This window comes from Sphaeramia orbicularis, chromosome 9 (assembly GCF_902148855.1).
Source record: "Sphaeramia orbicularis chromosome 9, fSphaOr1.1, whole genome shotgun sequence".
Taxonomy (NCBI): domain Eukaryota; kingdom Metazoa; phylum Chordata; class Actinopteri; order Kurtiformes; family Apogonidae; genus Sphaeramia; species Sphaeramia orbicularis.
The window spans coordinates 47,535,090-47,556,655 of record NC_043965.1 but is presented as its reverse complement, the minus strand read 5'-3'; the positions used below and the strand labels follow the sequence as shown (position 1 = coordinate 47,556,655).

The following is a 21,566-nucleotide window of genomic DNA, read 5'->3' as shown; positions in this document are numbered from 1 at the left end:
TTTTCTCTGTGTTTCAGAGTGAAAAAAGTAAATCTACATTATGAAACGATTTATATCTACAAATTATCCTTTCAAACAATGTGAATAACATAAACAAACTGAAAAAATAAGTGTAATTTTACCAATATGATGTCTCAGTTTATCATTTACACATGTACATTATAACTTACATATCACAGTGGATCTACAAACACACAAAATATGTAAAATAACAGACAGAATCTTGTTAAAATTGTATTTACTTCTCTTAAGACATTTCAGGTTGTTCATAATTGTTCAGGTTATTCACATTTTTTATGAAATTATACTTTGTTTTAGTACAAATACATGAAAATATGTACATTTACAAAGAGAAAAATTTTTATTCATTATTTATATGTTATTATGATAGTATTTTACTGGTCCTGCCCACTGGAGATTGAATTGGTCTGAATATGGAACCTGAACTAAAAGGACTGTTAATATCTTAGTGTAATTTTTGCATTTCACAAATTCATCCCAAAGCTGGACCCTTTGGCGGGCCGGATTTGGCCCCCGGGCTGCATGTTTGACACCTGTGTTGTAGAAGATGACAGTGTTTCCATGGTAACTACGGAGCCTCTGAACGTCCAAATGGGTCATATCTGATCAATTATTTACATGGATTGATAAGATTAGTGGATCAATAGGTATTAAACAGTTTAGATCAGTAAATAATTCTGATCGCCAGTGGGTGTTTGGGTCTTTATGGGTTAAATATATAATAAGAATTTTGTAAATATACAGTTCAAGGTTATTATCGTTAACGAAAACTAACGAAATGACAAAAACTAGAATTGTAGAAAACATTTTCGTTAACTGACATAAATAAAAACTGTAATTAAAAGAAAAAATGATAACTAACTGAAACTGTATTGTGTATTTACAAAACTAACTAAAACTGATAAAAATTATGGATAAAATTCCCTTCGTTTTCGTCTTTGTCAATGTCGGATTAATACGAAATCGATTTATTTCGCTCTAGCATTTTTAGCTAGCGGCACCATACGACACTTGGCGGTCCGTCACTTGTGGTTTCCAGTCGTCTTCTGGTCCCCACTCTACCTAGAAACATGGAGACTAAAGTTGGGAGAAAGCAGCAGAGTTCTGTTTGGGATTTATTTGAATACGACGGCGAAGAAGATAAAATATATAAAGAAACTAAAACTAAACTAAAACTAAGAATTTAGAAAAAAACGAAAAATAATATGGGGATCACTGGGTGTTCTAAAGATGTACAAGTATGTGGTAAGTGTGTGTAAATGTATGTATAGGTGTGTATGTGTGTGTGCATATATGTAGGCGTATATGTGTGTATAGATCTGTGTATGAATATGTATTTACATATATGTGTTATTGTATTATGTGTTTATGTAAATCATATTTGTTCATAATAATATAAAGCCAGAAACCTTGTTATTTACTAGTGTCAGTCATATTATGGCATAGTGTATAGATCTGCTTAGACTAGGAAGGTTATTGTCGTTATTAATTATATAAGGAGAAGGGGTGGGAGTTTATAAGTTGTGCTTCTTCTCACTCCTTTTCAAATGTGTGTTGTATGTCTTGGGTTTAAGCGTTTTTTTTTTTATATATATTTTCTTCTGTGTGACATTCATGTTCAAAATAAATACATCAATCAATTAATCAATCAATAATAAAAACTAGCAAACCTGCTTTAAAAACTAATTAAAACTAACTGAATTACAGAAAAAAAGTCAAAACTAATTAAAACTAAACTATAATAAAAAATCCAAAACTATTATAACCTTGATACAGTTGCAACAGCACGGCAAAGTACTGTTTTTAGACACTAATGATTACCAAACAGTACACATTGTGACTTATTAATCGCTTCTTAATCATTTTTAATCTTTCTGTGTCTGTAAATCCTCGTTTTAACGGAGGTTTGGAGCTTAAATATAAGCTGTTTTCACATCAGACGTGTCCCTGTCCACACATTGACAGTAGTATAGGTCACCTCTGTAATACTAGCAGGGATTCAAATATTCAGTATATGTTAGATAAAAATAGACTTTACCAGGATGCCTACCGGCTCTTCTGACATAATGATTCATTACTGCGAGTCTTACCGGGCAGAGTCCATGCATTCAAGCTTCCATGTATACATGCATGTTTGGCACAGTTTGACAGATGACTGGACCTGCACCACGCCGCCCCTCTTTACTTTGGTTTTTGCCAATTAGTGGTCTCCTCCTCCCTCCTCTGCTCTAAAACCCTGGTTTCTCCTCATGTTCCCGTCCAGACAGAAGGCTGAACACCACAGGCATCCCACACAGACGACACACAGACCTTTAGTTTGTCTGTATTCCATCACATCCCAAATGTTGAACATACAAAAAATAACACCATTCTTATTTATAGCTTTGCTGTTTACTGTTTACTGTTAGTGTTTTGTTTTCAGTGTTAAATTCCTACTTGCTCAGTGAAAGATCAGTTGGTGTAGAAGTCCACCACATTTTGATATATGCATAACATACCAGCCCTTTTCTGTTGCCTTAATGAAAAAGAAATACCCGGTAAGTCAAAATAATGAGTTGGTTTCTCCAAATAATGACTTAGTATCTGAAAATAATGAGAAGTGTTGTGGAAATGACTTACGGTGAGCAAATAATGAGAAACTTTCTCAAAATAATAAGTTAGTTTCACTAAACAACGACAAACTTTCTCAAAATAACAACATATTTCCTTAGAAGTAATGATGTGAAAATAATGACAGTCATTAGTAATATTCTGAGATACTGAGTAATTAGTAATTTGAGGTCCTCATTACTGTATCCTGAACATGGTAGACCTTTAAGGGTCCTTGACTTTCTGTGTAAAACCAGGGTCATTTGGCCAAACACAGATTTTTGTCCCATAAGTGAAAGTAAAATCTATTCATAAGTGTTAATTTTTGACAAAGCGACCCTTGTATTTCAGTGTGTTAGTGCAGAGCCACAGTTGCAGAGGTTTGCCGAGGCTGTGCCTGACGTTCATGACTGCACATATTGATGCTGTGGTGTTCTGTCCAGGTGCTGTATCTGCTGGGGGCCATGTCTTTGTCCATGGCTCTGCAGCTGGACCGCCATGGCCTCTGGAACCTGCTGGGACCCAGTCTGTTTGCTCTGGGCATCATGGCTGTGGCATGGGTGAGTGCAACTTATCTGCATATATTTATTTAACCAGTAGCCTACATGTTTTTGAACATGTTTTTTTTTGTTGTTTTTTTGTACAATAACTGACTTAGTTCAGGGGTGTCAAACTCATTTTAGTTCAGTTCCACATTCAGTCTAATTTGATCTCAAGTGGGTCGGACCAGTAAAATAATAACAGTGAAAAAATTAAAATTATATTATGATCAGGTTTACATCTACAAAGTTTCCTTAAAAATCTGAATAACATGAACAAATTGAGTTGTCTTAAGAAAAGCAAGTGCAATTTAAACAATATTCTGCCTCGGTTTATCAGTTTATCATTTACACATGTGCATTACAATTGCAAAAAACATTTAGTAACAGGCAGAATATTGGTAAAATTACATCTACTTTTCTTAAGACATTTCCGTTTGTTCATACACAGTAAAATCACCAGTGTTTATATAACACTTAAAGAGTTAATTTTAACACTACCTCAGTGAACATATGGTCCCTATCTACAAAGTGTAAAATTTACACTGAACATAGAGTTACATTTCCAGAGTCAACTTTACTCTAGTAAGAGTTAATATTTCACACTACACTACACTAATTAGTGTCAATCAAGTTTTACACTATGTGAGAAGTAACACCCATAGTGTTATTCACATTCAACACTGAAGAGTTAAGTGCACACACACACACACAGTTTGAAATAACGCAGCTCGGATGGCATTTTTGGAGAGACATTTGTTTGTTTATTCATCAATCAAATAGAATAGATTTGCGACCAAAAAAGAGTTTTAAGAGCAAAAGACAGTAAGTGGCAATAAAAAAAAAGGATAATTTTGCCTGTAACGTGTAACTCGCTCAGTCATTCCGTCCTCTGCTCAGGCTGTGAATGTAGCCGATGCTATTTAGTGTAATTCACAGGTGTCAAACATGCGGCCCGGGGGCCAAAACCGGCCCACCAAAGGTTCCATTCCGGCCCCCAGGAGGAAACTGCAAAAATGAACCTGAACAGCCAAGGTTGTCAAAATCCTTTTGGTTCAGGTTCCACATACAGACCAACGTGATCTACAGTAAAAATAACAACACAATAACCCATAAATAATGACAACGACAACCTTTCTTTGTGAAAAATATGTGGAAAAAATTGAAGCGAAAAAAAAAGCATTACACTGTGAAAATATTTACATTTACAAAACTATTCTTTCACAATAAAATGCAAATAAATACATAAATAAAACCAAAGATGAACAACCTGAAATGTGCAATTTTTACAATATTCTGCCTGTTACTAAATGTTTTGTGCATTTATGGATCCACTGTGATCTGTAGTTGTGTTAATAATAAGAGATGTAACATTGTAGAATTTATTCAAATTTTAGTTCCAAACTCCAAAATTTTCACAATATTCTGCCTGTTACCAAATGTTTGTGTAATATTGTGTGTAAATGTACATGTATAAATAATAAGTCGAGGCATAATACTGTTAAAATTGCACAAATTTTTCAAATGAAATTTCAGTTTTTTAGGTTATTCACATCTTTTTTTGTAAAATGTAAATATTTTCATAATTTAATTGGAGCTTTTTTGTACTAAAACAAAAAGAAAAACTTGGATTTGTCATTATTTATAGATTATTAAGTCATCATTTTACTGGTCTGGCCCACTTGAGATCAAATTGGGCTAAATATGGCCCCTGAACCAAAATGAGTTTGACACCCCTGGTATAGATGAACAGTCCTTTGATTTTTAATCGCTTTGCTATAACATGACAAGTTTTATGATGGAGCCATAGGATGAGCTTCCCCTGTTGTAAAGACCAGCAGCTGCCACTGACATGAACTATATTCAAATATTTGCTTCAGAGAAGAACGTTCCATTTCTTCGGTTCCTGACCGGTTCTCCTTTCTTCTCCTCCCCACTCATTACATGACTAAATACATGAAAAAGTTTCAAAAGTTAAAAGCCTCTGTGATCGTACTGTAGGTGCAGCAGTAAACCACTCCATCTATCTGCTTCTCATTCCATGACAACCCTACTTGTTTTTTTCTTGACTTTGAAACCTAATTTAGTTTTTAATTTAATCATCCAAATTTAGCTGGGTGGTTCATAACCTCATTTTTCCACAGTGGAACATACTCAGAACACGCTGTTTTACATGGACTTTAAGATAATGACTTCCAATGAGTCGTCTAGTGTGTGATGTCTGCTGCTGCTCTACAGGGGATTTTGAATGCGGCATACAATAAATTATTATTTTTAATGCGTAATTGGTGTTTGACATTCATGGACGAGCTTGTTCAAACATGCAGATGAAAAGTGTCAACACAGTCCCTCTATTGTCACTTGTGCCACAAACTGTAAAAAGACTTAATCCATCACTGAGGTTGACATTAGGCCAGAACACACACATGGCTAAAAACGGTTTGTGACCAATCAAGCTGTTGGCCTTCTTCATGGGAGGGGCTTTCAAAGTTGTGCAGCCTGTGGGTATTAGTCATGGGTTGTAGTTCCATTATAAGTCTGCTTGTACTTTCACTGACTCTTCTACGAGTCATAATGTGCTCCCTGAACTGAGAAGATAAAAAATAATAGTCTTTCAGGCAAGGTTCTAGAGGACGGGAAAAAAAATCCTGCCTTTAACGCCAAACCTCTGACATAAGTTTGAAAACGAGGTTTGTGGTTTCCTCGGAGAAAGCTTTGCACTGAATAAAGTGTGGGAGTTGTAGCTGTGAGAGTTATCTCTGTATGAGCTTCAGGGTCCTACAGACGCTGTGGAAGATGAAGTACTGTTTAATTCGACCATGTAAACCCTCAGGCTTAGGTAGGAGACAGTATATATGGACGTGGACGAGATCCTTCGCTTCCCAGATTAACAGCAGCTCTTCAGAATCCACGCACAGTGTCATTCAGTCTGTTACACATTTACATAAAGCCACTGGCTTTGGCTGCTTTTACTCAAGCTATGGCATATTTGTAATTCAATTTCAGATCTCTTGTTGACATGTTATTTGACAAATATGAAAATGCAAATATTATGGCTGAGACATCATGTAGAGAATGGAAGAAAGTCAGAATGAGTGAAGAGGAGAGATGTGCAGTAATCTGTGATCTTTGAACCCAGGATCAACAAGCCTCCAACAGTGAAATGTGATGGAAATAATGTCAAAGCAGAGTTTAAAACTGAACGGCTGGAAAATACTGAGGAAGAACTGTGTAAAGCAATGCTTGAATTTAGGGGTGTAAGAAAATATCAATTCAGCAATATATTGTGATATTTCATTTCACTATACTGTATCAATATTCAAAAGATGACTTTTTTAAAATTTCTTTATTTGCTATTATTATGGTGTAAATGCTTGATGCTATACACATTTACTTTGATGTAAGCAGTGTATTAGTTGAAAAGAATAGGCAAAAAAAATAAGCTTTTGCTTCTAGCCTATTCCTTTTTTGTTTTTTACGTTTTTTACAATTGATGTGCTGAGTACAATGATTGATGTAAAACCAAAAATAAATTTATTCATTCATTCATTCAAACAGTACTGTATCGATATTTTTAGGTATTTATTCAAATGCAGATATTGTGGAAGTTCATTTTTGTTTCGTGTTTTTCTTTTTGTTTGCATTTTATTTATTATTATTTAACACTCTTTTATTAAATAATGTTAGTTTCTTTGTTGGGATTGAACTAAAATAATGTTATGTTAGTTATGAACATATAGAACATGAACATTTGAACAGGATCTTAAACTGTAATGTCTATAAAACTGAATTTCAGTTTTAATACAGGAAAATTTTGTGATATAACATTAGATCCTGTTCTGATCAAATATGTTTAGTATTTGTGCAGATTTCTGGTGTAATTCAATTCTTCAAAGAAATAATCATTTAAAAAGAAACAAACAAAAAATTGCCTTTATAACAGTTTCATGATATATCGTGATATATCATATTGTGATCCTAGTATTGTGATTTGTATTGTATCGCCAGATTCTTGCCAATACACAGCTGTGTGAACGCAGCCTAACTGTACTATTTTAATTGGTGTTTGAGGAAAATGCCTGAACAGACTCTGATGATCAGACTGATTTTATGGTTCTTTTTCAATGTTGACATGATGACCTTTTTTTACTCATGTGACAAAAGATGTTGAGAACATGTCACAATAATATCCGTACATAATTCCGTGTTTACTCAGCCTTTAAAGATGATTGACTGTGACGGAGTGTTGAACTGCACATGAACCAGCCCCAGTGGTAAACTGCACGTCACAGCTTCATCCAAAAACTTACTCAGATCAAATGCTAATGCTGCACTTTTTTGAAGATAAACCTGGGCTTGTGCTTTTATATCTTGACACTTAATAATTTATCAGCAGTTCAATAGCGTACGTCTGCGTCTGTGCATTCTCCTCTCAGCGCTGCACTTCTGAATGTGAGCGTCGCAGTTTGTTTTGTTTTTTTTTCCTACAAGGGCCCTTTCATTTCAACTTGTCATGTTTCTGCAAAGCCTGGCATTGTCAATGTTCCCAGACACAACTGAATTAGATCAGTCAAGCGGAGGACACACACACACACACACACACACACACACCCTCTCACACACACACACACACACACACACACACACACACACACACACACACACACACACAGAACGTCTACTGCAGGGCTGTTGACTTCACTGACAAGAACAGAGGAGGAGAATCCAAATCTGTCCATGGCAAATACCTCTAATTCTACAAAGTAAATGAGGGTTTGTTTTCAGACCACAAATGCATAAAAGGCTGCAGCAGGAACAACTTTCACACTTTAGCATAGACCACTGTTTCTCATTGGGACACCATGGGGGGGCGTTTGGAACGAGAAAGCTGAGAGGGGGGGCGCTGAGACCTAACCACCCCCACCCCGGTCGAAAACATCATTTGGAGGGCGGATGGATGCGATAAGTAGGATAATGATGAGGTACGTAGGCGTTACCTATGGAGCACTATAACCCCCCCATCAGAAAATGATTTTGGGGGTTGGGGGTAGGGATGGGAATCATTAAGAATTTTAACAATTCCGGTTCCATAATCAATTTTGCTTATCGATCCGATTCCTTATCAGTTCTCTTATCGATTGTCATTGGGTGAGGGAATAAAAGAGTACAAACGGGTGTGTTTGCATGAACTGTCTTTTATATTTACATCTGCACAGAAAATAGAACATATACAGTATGTACAAATAATAAAAACTGATGACGCCAGGCCCGATTTTTGGGGGGGGGGGGGGGGGGGGGGCAGTAAAAGTGAAACTAAAGACGCTTTACTGATTCCTCTATTGCTGCGTGTCGACTATGTCGAACCAGTTCGACTCTGCTCGGCTCGGCTCCCGTTGTTGTGCACCTCATTTCCTTTCCCCTCCCTTCAGAAACTTGTATTTGAGGGGGTACGACGTTTGTTGCCCGCACTGGAACCGGAACTGGGCCCGGCGTTCACTCTGTCGCTACATTCACAAGCGTCGCTATGTAGCGTATCAAATACGTGACATTCCTGTGAATGAATCACATGCTGTGGACGAATGTTTGAGGGTACTAGAGGGATTCCACCCTTTTGAAGACATGGAAGCTTTGCCAGTGTTCCCAGTGGACCTGGTGTCGTCTTTTTAGACCGTTTCTGCCTCAACGCCATGTTGGCTACGTTCTGACCAAAACAATGCAGCGTACGTGTGACGTCATCGCACATGCGCAACGAAGGCAGAATCGATAAGCAGAATCATTAAGCAGGCAGGCAAACGATTCCAGGGAATCGAGCTACTGGGATCCGGTTCTCAAAAAGAACCAGTTCTCGATTCCCATCCCTAGTTGGGGGGCGGCAGGAGGCTCATGATCATGTAAAGGGGCATTTGTTGAAAAAAGGCTGAGAACCACTGACATAGATTAAAATGATGCTTTTGTCTTTCCCAAGGGATTTATCACCATTTATTGTAATATTATCTCCTGTATTTTACATATGTAATAATTTCAGCTAATCTACCAAACCTCTCATTAACTGAACATAAACCCAGTGGTTCCATCCACTGTCATTGACCCAACTCCATGGGTTTTACTGGCGAATCAGTGTTGTAGAAGATGACGGTGTTTCCACGGTAACTACAGAGCCTCTGAACGTTCAAATGGGTCATATCTGATGACCATGAAAAGATGAAAAACTGTATTTTACAGCAATTATTTACATGTATTGCTAGAATTAGTGGATCAACAGGTGTTGAAAAAAGGTCGAGAACCACTGACATAGATTAAAATGATGCTTTTGTCTCTCCCAAGTGATTTATCACCATTTATTGTAATATTATCTCTTGTATTTTACATTTTTTCCAGTATAAATCATGTATTTTCTTATATTTATTTAATGATCATTTAGATGTTCATAAAAGTTAGGTAGGTTATTATACTATATATACGTATATATATAAAACACAGAAAACTGAAGAAAAAGTAACGTTTTCAGTCATATATACATATGTATGAACATAAAAGTAATTGAACAATTTATTTATTTTGTTTTCAGCTTTATTTAATCATAATTTACATCTAAATAAAAATACGATTGAAAAGAAAACTAATGATAATCTTTGCGGTTTTTAGAGCTTTTCAATGATATTTTACACCATATGTAATAATTTCAGTTGCAGATTTAACCCTTAACCTAAAACTAGTTTTCTGATAGGATTTTTCTCTATATTTTACTCTCTTTGGAGATTTATGACCATTTTTTGTAATATTATTCTCTGTATTTTTTATTTTTCAGTATAAATCATGTATTTTCTATATTTAATTCACTGATCATGTGGATGTTCATTAAAGCTCAGAGTAAATTCAAAGGTTATTTTATCAAAAAACAGAGACAACTGAAGAAAAAGTGATGTTTTCAGTTAAATATATCATTAAATGAACATGGAAATAACTGAACAATTTATTTATTTAGTTTCATTAATTAAATTATTATTTACTTCTAAATAAAAACAATATAGAAGGAAACTAATGATAATCTATGCTGTTTTAGAGCTTTTCAGTGATATTTTAGATCATATGGGTTTTACTGGTGAATCAGTATTGTAGAAGATGATCCTGTTTCCACGGTAACTACAGAGCCTCTGAATGTCCAAATGAGTCAAATCTGATGACCATGAAAAGATGACAAACTGCATTTTACACCAATTATTCACATGTATTGATAAAAATTAGTGGATCATCAGGTATGAAACGGTTCTATCAGTAGGTGTTTTAGGTTAAAGGTGGATGTTTGGGTCTTTATGGGTTAAAATAAAATGTATTGTGCATAATAATTTAATCAGAGGCATTTTCTTGCTACAGTATTTGTAATTATTTTAGTCATTCATGAACAGTTCATGTTCCCTTTAATGATGAAGGAATCCAGGGAGGAAGAAAACAAGCAATCAGTGTTTATAAGCCGATGAAAACGGTGAGTGAATACAATCATCCGGACGTCTGTGAACCCATTTAAGGAAAAGATTAAAAGTCCAAGGCTCTGTGTGTCGTATTTACAGCAAATCTGTGGTGGACAGAGAGAAGAAAACATGTGAAACAAACAGACAGAAGAATACATGTGAAACAAACACAATGAATACATGTGAAACAAACAGAGAATGAATACATGTGAAACAAACAGAAAGAAGAATACATGTGAAACAAACAGAAAGAAGAATACATGTGAAACAAACAGAGAATGAATACATGTGAAACAAACAGAAAGAAGAATACATGTGAAACAAACAGAAAGAAGAATACATGTGAAACAAACAGAGAATGAATACACGTGAAACAAACAGAAAGAAGAATACATGTGAAACAAACAGACAGAAGAATACATGTGAAACAAACAGAGAATGAATACATGTGAAACAAACAGAAAGAAGAATACATGTGAAACAAACAGAGAATGAATACATGTGAAACAAACAGAAAGAAGAATACATCTGAAACAAACAGAGAAGAGTACATGTGAAACAAACACAATGAATACATGTGAAATAAACAGAACGAATGCATGTGAAACAAACAGAGAAAATGAATACATGTGAAACAAACAGAGAATGAATACATGTGAAACAAACAGAACGAATACATGTGAAACAAACAGAAAAAAGAATGCATGTGAAACAAACAGAGAATGAATACATGTGAAACAAGAGAATGAATATATGTGAAACAAACAGAATGAATAAATGTCAAACAAGAGAATGAATGCATGTGAAGCAAACAAAGGATGAATACATGTGAAACAAACAGAGAGAATTAATACATGTGAAACAAACAGAATGAATACATGTGAAATAGATAGATGTTGGCTCCAGATACTGGAGCCTGAACAGTTTTTATTATTTATTTATTTATTATTGTTTTTATTCAGTGATAGTTAAAGGAGCCATGCTCTGTTTCCCTAACCCCAGTGCATGTGTGAGCAGGTCTGAACCACTGGAACAGATAATAGACATTACTGCACCGTCAGAGGGTTCACAACACACTCATTGTCCTCCATGAAGCTCCTTCTTCACTCAGATCCTCTTTCAGACGACCCTTTACTGCATGAAATACCCTCATCAACTTTAGTATAATAGAACACAGAGCTGGTGGCCTTCTCTAAACTCTAAAAGAATATTAACTGGGCCCTGTAGAATTCTAACAACATTCTGTTTAAAAACTTGTATTGATCCCCTGTGGGAGACAGTCAAAGCAATGCAGCAGTAATAAAACAGCAGTGGCGGATCCAGGAAAAATGGAAGGGGGTGGGGGAGGTGGGGGGTGCTGGTGGTATAGGCCAGAGGTCGCGTTAACTGAAAATATTCCGTCATTGACAGATTCTTTTTAAAGATGATGGAAAATTCTGAAGGCCGTCCGATTAAAATACTTTCACACAACACTGTGAAAAGGATCGCTGGTTTGTCTCTGAACGCATCAAACAGTTCATAACAGCATCCTACCTGTATAGAACCCTACAGCACCTGTATAGAACCCTACAGCACCTGTATAGAACCCTACAGCGCCTGTATAGAACCCTACAGCTCCTGTATAGAACCCTACGGCGCCTGTGTAGAACCCTACGGTGCCTGTATAGAACCCTACGGCACCTGTGTAGAACCCTACAGCTCCTGTATAGAACCCTACGGCGCCTGTGTAGAACCCTACAGCTCCTGTATAGAACCCTACGGCACCTGTGTAGAACCCTACAGCGCCTGTATAGAACCCTACGGCACCTGTATAGAACCCTACAGCGCCTGTATAGAACCCTACGGCTCCTGTATAGAACCTACGGCGCCTGTGTAGAACCCTACAGCGCCTGTATAGAACCCTACGGCACCTGTGTAGAACCCTACAGCTCCTGTATAGAACCCTATGGTGCCTGTGTAGAACCCTACGGCGCCTGTATAGAACCCTATGGCTCCTGTATAGAACCCTACAGTGCCTGTATAGAACCCTACAGCACCTGTGTAGAACCCTACAGCTCCTGTATAGAACCCTACGGCGCCTGTGTAGAACCCTACAGCGCCTGTATAGAACTCTACAGCGCCTGTATAGAACCTTACAGCTCCTGTATAGAGCCCTACAGCTCCTGTAAATAACCCTACAGCACCTGTATAGAACCCTACAGCTCCTGTATAGAACCCTACAGCGCCTGTATAGAACCCTACAGCTCCTGTATAGAACCCTACAGCACCTGTATAGAACCCTACAGCTCCTGTATAGAACTCTACAGCACCTGTATAGAACCCTACAGCTCCTGTATAGAACCCTACAGCACCTGTAAATAACCCTACAGCGCCTGTATAGAACCCTACAGCTCCTGTATAGAACCCTACAGCACCTGTATAGAACCCTACAGCGCCTGTATAGAACTCTACAGCGCCTGTATAGAACCTTACAGCTCCTGTATAGAGCCCTACAGCTCCTGTAAATAACCCTACAGCACCTGTATAGAACCCTACAGCTCCTGTAAATAACCCTACAGCACCTGTATAGAACCCTACAGCTCCTGTATAGAACCCTACAGCACCTGTATAGAACCCTACAGCTCCTGTATAGAACTCTACAGCACCTGTATAGAACCCTACAGCTCCTGTATAGAACCCTACAGCACCTGTAAATAACCCTACAGCGCCTGTATAGAACCCTACGGCACCTGTATAGAACCCTACAGCGCCTGTATAGAACCCTACGGCTCCTGTATAGAACCTACGGCGCCTGTGTAGAACCCTACAGCGCCTGTATAGAACCCTACGGCACCTGTGTAGAACCCTACAGCTCCTGTATAGAACCCTATGGTGCCTGTGTAGAACCCTACGGCGCCTGTATAGAACCCTATGGCTCCTGTATAGAACCCTACAGTGCCTGTATAGAACCCTACAGCACCTGTGTAGAACCCTACAGCTCCTGTATAGAACCCTACGGCGCCTGTGTAGAACCCTACAGCGCCTGTATAGAACTCTACAGCGCCTGTATAGAACCTTACAGCTCCTGTATAGAGCCCTACAGCTCCTGTAAATAACCCTACAGCACCTGTATAGAACCCTACAGCTCCTGTAAATAACCCTACAGCACCTGTATAGAACCCTACAGCTCCTGTATAGAACCCTACAGCACCTGTATAGAACCCTACAGCTCCTGTATAGAACTCTACAGCACCTGTATAGAACCCTACAGCTCCTGTATAGAACCCTACAGCACCTGTAAATAACCCTACAGCGCCTGTATAGAACCCTACAGCTCCTGTATAGAACCCTACAGCACCTGTAAATAACCCTACAGCGCCTGTATAGAACTCTACAGCGCCTGTATAGAACCTTACAGCTCCTGTATAGAGCCCTACAGCTCCTGTAAATAACCCTACAGCACCTGTATAGAACCCTACAGCTCCTGTAAATAACCCTACAGCACCTGTATAGAACCCTACAGCTCCTGTATAGAACCCTACAGCACCTGTATAGAACCCTACAGCTCCTGTATAGAACTCTACAGCACCTGTATAGAACCCTACAGCTCCTGTATAGAACCCTACAGCACCTGTAAAGAACCCTACAGCGCCTGTATAGAACCCTACAGCTCCTGTATAGAACCCTACAGCACCTGTAAATAACCCTACAGCGCCTGTATAGAACTCTACAGCGCCTGTATAGAACCTTACAGCTCCTGTATAGAGCCCTACAGCTCCTGTAAATAACCCTACAGCACCTGTATAGAACCCTACAGCTCCTGTAAATAACCCTACAGCACCTGTATAGAACCCTACAGCTCCTGTATAGAACCCTACAGCACCTGTATAGAACCCTACAGCTCCTGTATAGAACTCTACAGCACCTGTATAGAACCCTACAGCTCCTGTATAGAACCCTACAGCACCTGTAAATAACCCTACAGCGCCTGTATAGAACCCTACAGCTCCTGTATAGAACCCTACAGCACCTGTATAGAACCCTACAGCTCCTGTATAGAACTCTACAGCACCTGTATAGAACCCTACAGCTCCTGTATAGAACCCTACAGCACCTGTAAATAACCCTACAGCTCCTGTATAGAACCCTACAGCACCTGTAAATAACCCTACAGCGCCTGTATAGAACCCTACAGCTCCTGTATAGAACCCTACAGCACCTGTAAATAACCCTACAGCTCCTGTATAGAACCCTACAGCACCTGTAAATAACCCTACAGCACCTGTATAGAACCCTACAGCACCTGTAAATAACCCTACAGCTCCTGTATAGAACCCTACAGCACCTGTATAGAACCCTACAGCACCTGTAAATAACCCTACAGCTCCTGTATAGAACCCTACAGCGCCTGTAAATAACCCTACAGCGCCTGTATAGAACACTACAGCTCCACTGTTCACCTCTACACTGAACACAACACTGTTACTTCTTTGAAATGACTCCCCGTTCGTCCACCTGTAGTCCCATTAGTCCACCTGTAGTCCCATTAGTCCACCTGTAGTCCCATTAGTCCCATTAGTCCACCTGTAGTCCCATTAGTCCACCTGTAGTCCCATTAGTCCCATTAGTCCACCTGTAGTCCCATTAGTCCCATTAGTCCACCTGTAGTCCCATTAGTCCACCTGTAGTCCCATTAGTCCCATTAGTCCACCTGTAGTCCCATTAGTCCCATTAGTCCACCTGTAGTCCCATTAGTCCGCCTGTAGTACCCCCCCTGTCCAGTTGGTGCCAGTGTGCATATTAATCAGTCATTGTCAGGTCTTGTCTTGTTGTTTAGCTGACTTTAGCCCCATATTACATATTCATTGCGGCAAATATACTAACTGGATGCAGACCCTTAGCGCGCAGTGTTAGTAAACCAGTTTGTACATCTTTTTGTGTGTGCACTGAGTTTGCACACATTGTTATACAAGCAAACCTTTAGTAGATCCAGCCCAGTCCAGTGTTTTTCAACCTTGGGGTCGGGACCCCACATGGGGTCACTTGGAATTCAAATGGGGTTGCCTGAAATTTCTAGTAATTGATCAAAATTAAGAAAACCTTACTAACAAAAAAATATATAGTGAGTTGAGAGACATGATTACAATCCATAACAGACATGACATACAGTGAGTCTGAAACTGCAGCACTGTGGTTCTGTTTATCTGTCAAATGTTCATTGTGGTCAGTTTCAGATGCTGCAGCTCTTTCATAATTCATAGTTTGAGTTCTTGTTTGTTCAGTATTAATTGTCAGCCTTGTAAATCCAAGCTGGACTGACTGTACATATCCTGACCAAGGAAAATCCAATTCTCCCTTTGTGCAGTAATCTACACCTGAATTTTCTGCCTTCGTCCATAATAATATACATTATATAGACTAAATGTGTCTAAAACTATCATTTATTTGCAACATAGTATAGCAAACTATTACATGATCAAAAACAAATTATTTTAGCAACAAAAAAAAAAGTCTCCGTTTTCAATGTCTGGGGTCGCCAGAAGTTTGGGTTGTTAAAATGAGGTCATGAACCAAAAAAGGTTGGGAACCACTGCCTTAGTCTGTACTTTGGAAAACAGGTATTTCCCCCTCTCCGTTTTCAAAAAAACCTTGTGCACACGTGACTGTTTTCAGAAAAAAATCCTTGTTTCCATGTTCTTGTACAGGGGTTGGACAAAATAATGGAAACACCTTCACCTCAAGATGATAATGCCCCAATCCATACAGCTAGAATTGTTAAAGAATGGCATGAGGAACATTCTAATGAAGTTGAGCATCTCGTATGGCCGGCACAGTCCCCAGACCTCAACATTATTGAGCATTCATGGTCAGTTTTAGAGATTCAAGTAAGACGTCGATTTCCACCGCCATCGTCTCTAAAAGAGTTGGAGGGTATTCTAACTGAAGAATGGCTTAAAATTCCTTTGGAAACAATTCACAAGTTGTATGAATCAATACCTTGGAGAATTGAGGCTGTAATTGCCGCAAAAGGCGAAACTACACCATATTAAATTATATTTTGTTGATTTTTTAAGGTGTTTCCATTATTTTGTCCAACCCCTGTATATCTACAACGTCAAGAGCATGAAAGCCTGTAGATGGCAGTGTGGTGAGACCATTCAGTACCTTTAACCAATCACAATCCTGAAAACAACCACAACAAAACCATACTTTCAGTACTTCACACGTGATGCAAATGTATTTCCATTGAAAACTTTCCTTCTGTTTACATGCAAACGTGAAAACAGAGATTTGCCGAAATCTCTGCTTTGATCTGAGTTTTTAGAAACCATCATTTTTGGTGGGTGTGGCCATCGTTGTCATGTAAACAATAGGCACAAGCGCAGAAGAACCTCCATTTTTGCCGGATACTTTTGATTTTATTGTATGTTTTTGAGTGCCTAAATGGTTTGCCTCCCCTTTACCTTTCAGAGCTTTTAACTGCGCTCATTCCATCCAGAGAAACCCGATCCTCAAACCTCTTAATATTAGATGAACCTGCCTGAAAACCAAGGGGCCGTTTACATGGCGTAGGACTCAGTCGACTCAGGGAAGATTTCATCGCGGATTAGCCTTCTGTTAACATGGAAACGGTGCCTAGAGTGCCTGAATCCGGAAACTTTTGATACCAGGGTCCAGGGTGGAACGTTATCAATACGCTCCGCATTTCAGCTCCGTGTTAATGCGAATCGGAGCGTTCCGAGGTAAAATATGACGTCACCGCATGCGCACGCAGCCAAGAACCGCCAGTTAACCCACTCCAGGCCAGTTGGTGGTGGTAATGTGCCTCCAAGCTGGTTTGCCAGCCTCTGACACAATAAAGCTGCAGAAAAAGAAGGAACAACCACAACAATGGCCGGTTTCAGAACAACATACGTGCTGCTAACTGTGCTCAGTTTGCTGTCGCTTCTCCACCAAAAGTTAGACTTACACACTACACTCTTACCAGCGGAGACGCATTTCTTATATTCGCCAATGCCTGAGTCAATCCCTAACGTACCATCGAAGGAGGACAGTTAGGGGATCGCCAGCTACTGGTCTGGCATGGCCACTACAGCGTATCCAGCCGTCCTCGTGGACTCATGTTAACGCAGATCGTTATCATAGCGGCTTCGTCTTAACGCGGAATGATTTTATAATGCAAAGGAGAAATCTTTGCGGAATTAGATCCTAGTGTTGCCGTGTAAACGTACCCTAAAGGGGACAGGTCATTTTCTGTTCAGGTCTGAGGCTCTGGAACACATGTTCACAATCCACTGAACATTTTAAAGACGCACCTATTTGCACTGGTTTTTAATACAAGTATTTGACTTGTATTTACTTGATCTACTGGTGGTGTTTTAGACATTCTATCCTATTGATGTTGCATCTGTTTTTACCTGTTCTAGTATATTTTATTCTTATTTTTACTATTTTTGCTGTATCGTGTATTTTACTTATATCTTTGTAAAGAACTTTGGGCTAAACGTACTAAATGAAAATACTTTTTTTTTTTGTTCAAAGTGTTTTTATTACATATCTAGTCACAGAAAAGCATAATACAGTCATTGTTTTTTTTTTTTTTTTTTTTTAACCCAAACCCATGAACATTCCCACCCTGTTGCACCAATAAATAAATAAATAAATAAACAAACAAATAAATGAATAAATAAGGAACACAGATATTAGTCACAGACTCATATTAATAAGACTACTGTGGAATAAGTGAGGGTTCTACCTCTTTTATGTGATTCAGAACAGGTTGCCAGGTACTTAAAAACTTATTGCCTCATCCTCTTATAGAATATCTGATTTTTTCCAATGTTAAGTGACGTAAAAGATCCTCAAACCAAGATTTAAATGTTGGAGGTTGTTTATCTTTCCATTTTAGTAGTATTAGTCTATGAGCTAGAAGAGTGGTGAAGGCAATTAGATTTTTAGATTTTTAAAAGAATGTAATGTAATGCCAAATATTGCTATTGTTGCCTCAGGTTCAATATGAGACCCTGTTACATCAGAAAGAAATGTAAATATAGACTGCCAAAAGTTTTTCAGATTTGAACAAAACCAGAACATATGAGACAATGTGGCCGGTTCAGCTTCACAATGATCACAAGTAGGATTCAAGTCCGATTTAATTTTTGTCAACTTCACTTTCGACCAATGCAGCCTGTGAACCACTTTGAATTGAATTACTCTGTGTCTTAAACAGATTGAGGATGAGTGAATGTTGTGAAGTACAGATTGCCATACATCTTCAGAAAACTCTGTGGCCAATTCTTTCTCCCATTTTCTTTGAACACATGCCAAGGGTTCCAAATTAGAGGAATTGATTACAGTGTATATTTTACCAATTGTCTGTTTGGAATGTAGATTTATGTCCAAAATAGTTTCGAGAAGTGAGTCAGGTGGCTGGGAAGGGAAGTAGCTGAATGAACTGCAAAGCTGGAGATACTTGAAGAAATGGGAGTCTGGAATTTGAAACTTGGCTTTTATTTGCTGAAATGATGCAAAAAGTCCATCAACATGCATGTCCTTCAGTGTTCTCAGTCCTTTTGCTGTCCAAATATCAAAAGAATGATCAATGACAGAAGGAATAAACATAACATATTTTACATTAGGAGAGTAAACTGATAAATCATTCAGTGATAGACTTCTTCTAAACTGCATCGATAGTTTAAATGAATGTTTAACCATGGGTTTAAAGACAGTTCAGATACAGGTCAAGACAGAGGTAATTTCAAGCAAAGTAAAGAACATAAAGAACCAGATCGGCATGATACATTCACAGGACTCACCCATTTAGGGCAGTTGTTAAGAGGAACCTTAAGCCAATGCAGCAGTGCATGTGCGTTGGCTGCCCAGTAGTAATACTGAAAGTTAGGTAATGATAGTCCCCATGTTCCTTGTTTCTTTGTAAAATATTCTTCCGGATGTGCGCAGTTTTTCCGTTCCATGTGAATGATGATATTAATTTGTCTATAAGTGAAAAAAATGATTTTGTCAAAAAAATGGGTATAGATTGAAAAATGAAAATAAATTTGACCTTGACCAAAACAGTATGTACTGGTACCAAAACTTCCTGTGTGAATCTTCTAGAAACTAGATAACATCAAATAAAAAGGTTAAGATGGAAGCTCTAACTCTTTCAGTGTTGAACAAACAGATTAAAAACAACTGTTGTTGTCTGTGCTCTTTTGGCCCGTTAGACGGTGCGGACCATCCGCCGGCGCCGTTGCTACCCGCCCACCTGGAAGCGCTGGGTGTTCTTCCTCTTCCCCGGCACCACCATCGCCACCTCAGCCGTGGCCCTGTACGCCTTCGTGGAGACGGCGGACAACTACTTCTACATCCACAGCATCTGGCACATGCTGATCGCGGGCAGCGTGGGCTTCCTCCTCCCACCTCGCGCTAAGCCCGACGCCAAGGTGACCCCGCTCAAACGGAGGCGGGGCTGTGGCTATCAGCTGTGTGTGAACGAGCACGAGGAGCTGGGCCTGGTGGACCCGGCTATCATTTCCATCAACAGCATCTGCACCAGCTGATAAACTCCCCCTCCCACCTTTGACCTTACTGACACTTCATTGCCTTCTTTTACTTGGGAAATTCACACACGGGAAAATAAGCCACAGAACTTGAAACAGCAATGTACATACTGTAACGCAGATGTGACACATTGGATTTCTTTTTTCTGTTGTTATTGTCATGGTAATTACTATCAATACAACTGTAATTATTATTATTCTAATCTCTAGTGAAAGTTGTGCAGATGCATTGTGGGTGTACAGTGACACACTGTTGTTTGTGAATATGTATTTAAAGTTAAAGCTGAAACACTGCTGCTATCTGACGGTGACTGTATACTGCTTCTGTTGGTTATTTATTGGTGGTCTTGTATAAACGGGCCAATTCTTTTACTGTTGGGGCACTATCGGGGGTGATGATGGGGGGCACGGCTTTTCTGAAATTCTTTTGAAATATATCTTTTGCACTGAGACACAAGATGTTATTCTGTACATTTTTTATAACACTATAAACTACAGTGAGCATCACAAATGTAAAACCTAGTTGTCATGTGGAATGTTAGACTGTCTCTTTTGCAATTGCAATGTACTGCTTTTACACGAATGTGCTCATTGTTCTCGACGGGAACAAATCCAAAGTCCAGCTGCCTGTTGAAAGACAAAGGGAGTCAGGATTTCTTTTCCAGACCTCAAACCAAGACCTCACCTCCCTGTTCTTTTCTGACAGGACCTGTGCGACACCACGTTCATAAACAATAAATGTTTTCTTTCTTTGCCTCGGTATTACTTGTGCTTTTAAAGCTGTAAATGTAGCACAGACATGGTTCTGCAGTACTCAGCCTAATGGAAGCCCGTGGTGTTCAGACAGTCAGATGAGAGGCTGTCAGCTCCGTCCTCCCAGGAATAGACAGAGAAAGAACGAATTCTCCTACAGAGCAGCGCTACGAAGGCAGCTTTCACTGGATATACTGTCTACAGCAGGGGTGTCAAACTCATCTTAGTTCAAGGGCCATATTTAGCCCAACACAATCTCAAGTGGGCCGGACCAGTAAAATTATAACATAATAACCTATAAATAATGACAACTACAAATTGTTCTCTATGTTTTAGAGCAGGGGTGTCAAACATGGGGGCCAAATGCAGCCCGCCAAAGGGTCCAGGTCGGCCCCTGGGATGTTTTTGCCAAGTGCAAAAATTCCACAGTCTTGAATTGAATTAAGCCAAAAAAATAAATAAAATTTGGTTGAATTAAGGAAAAACATCTTGAATTAAGCCCCCCCAAAAAAAAACTTCAATTAAGTAAAAAAAAAAAAAAAAAAAAAAATCTTCAATTAAGCAAAAAAAAATTTCAAATTTAGTAAAAAATCTTGAATTAAGCCCAAAAAATCTTTAATTAAGAAAAAAAAAAATCTTCAGTTTAGCAAAAA

General features: G+C 38.8%; 1 protein-coding gene across 1 annotated transcript in view; it reads left to right on the top strand.

Annotated features, from left to right (window-relative positions):
* The window catches only part of tmem8b (transmembrane protein 8B), a 156,303-nt gene extending 135,381 nt beyond the window's left edge, over positions 1–20,922 (top strand). Inside the window, exons 12-13 of the mRNA XM_030142566.1 lie at positions 3,054–3,170; positions 19,825–20,922. Of these exons, the coding sequence (XP_029998426.1) occupies positions 3,054–3,170; positions 19,825–20,160 (453 nt within the window). The 3' untranslated portion in view covers positions 20,161–20,922. The remainder of the gene's footprint in view (positions 1–3,053; positions 3,171–19,824) is intronic.
* Positions 20,923–21,566: the final 644 nt, after the last annotated feature.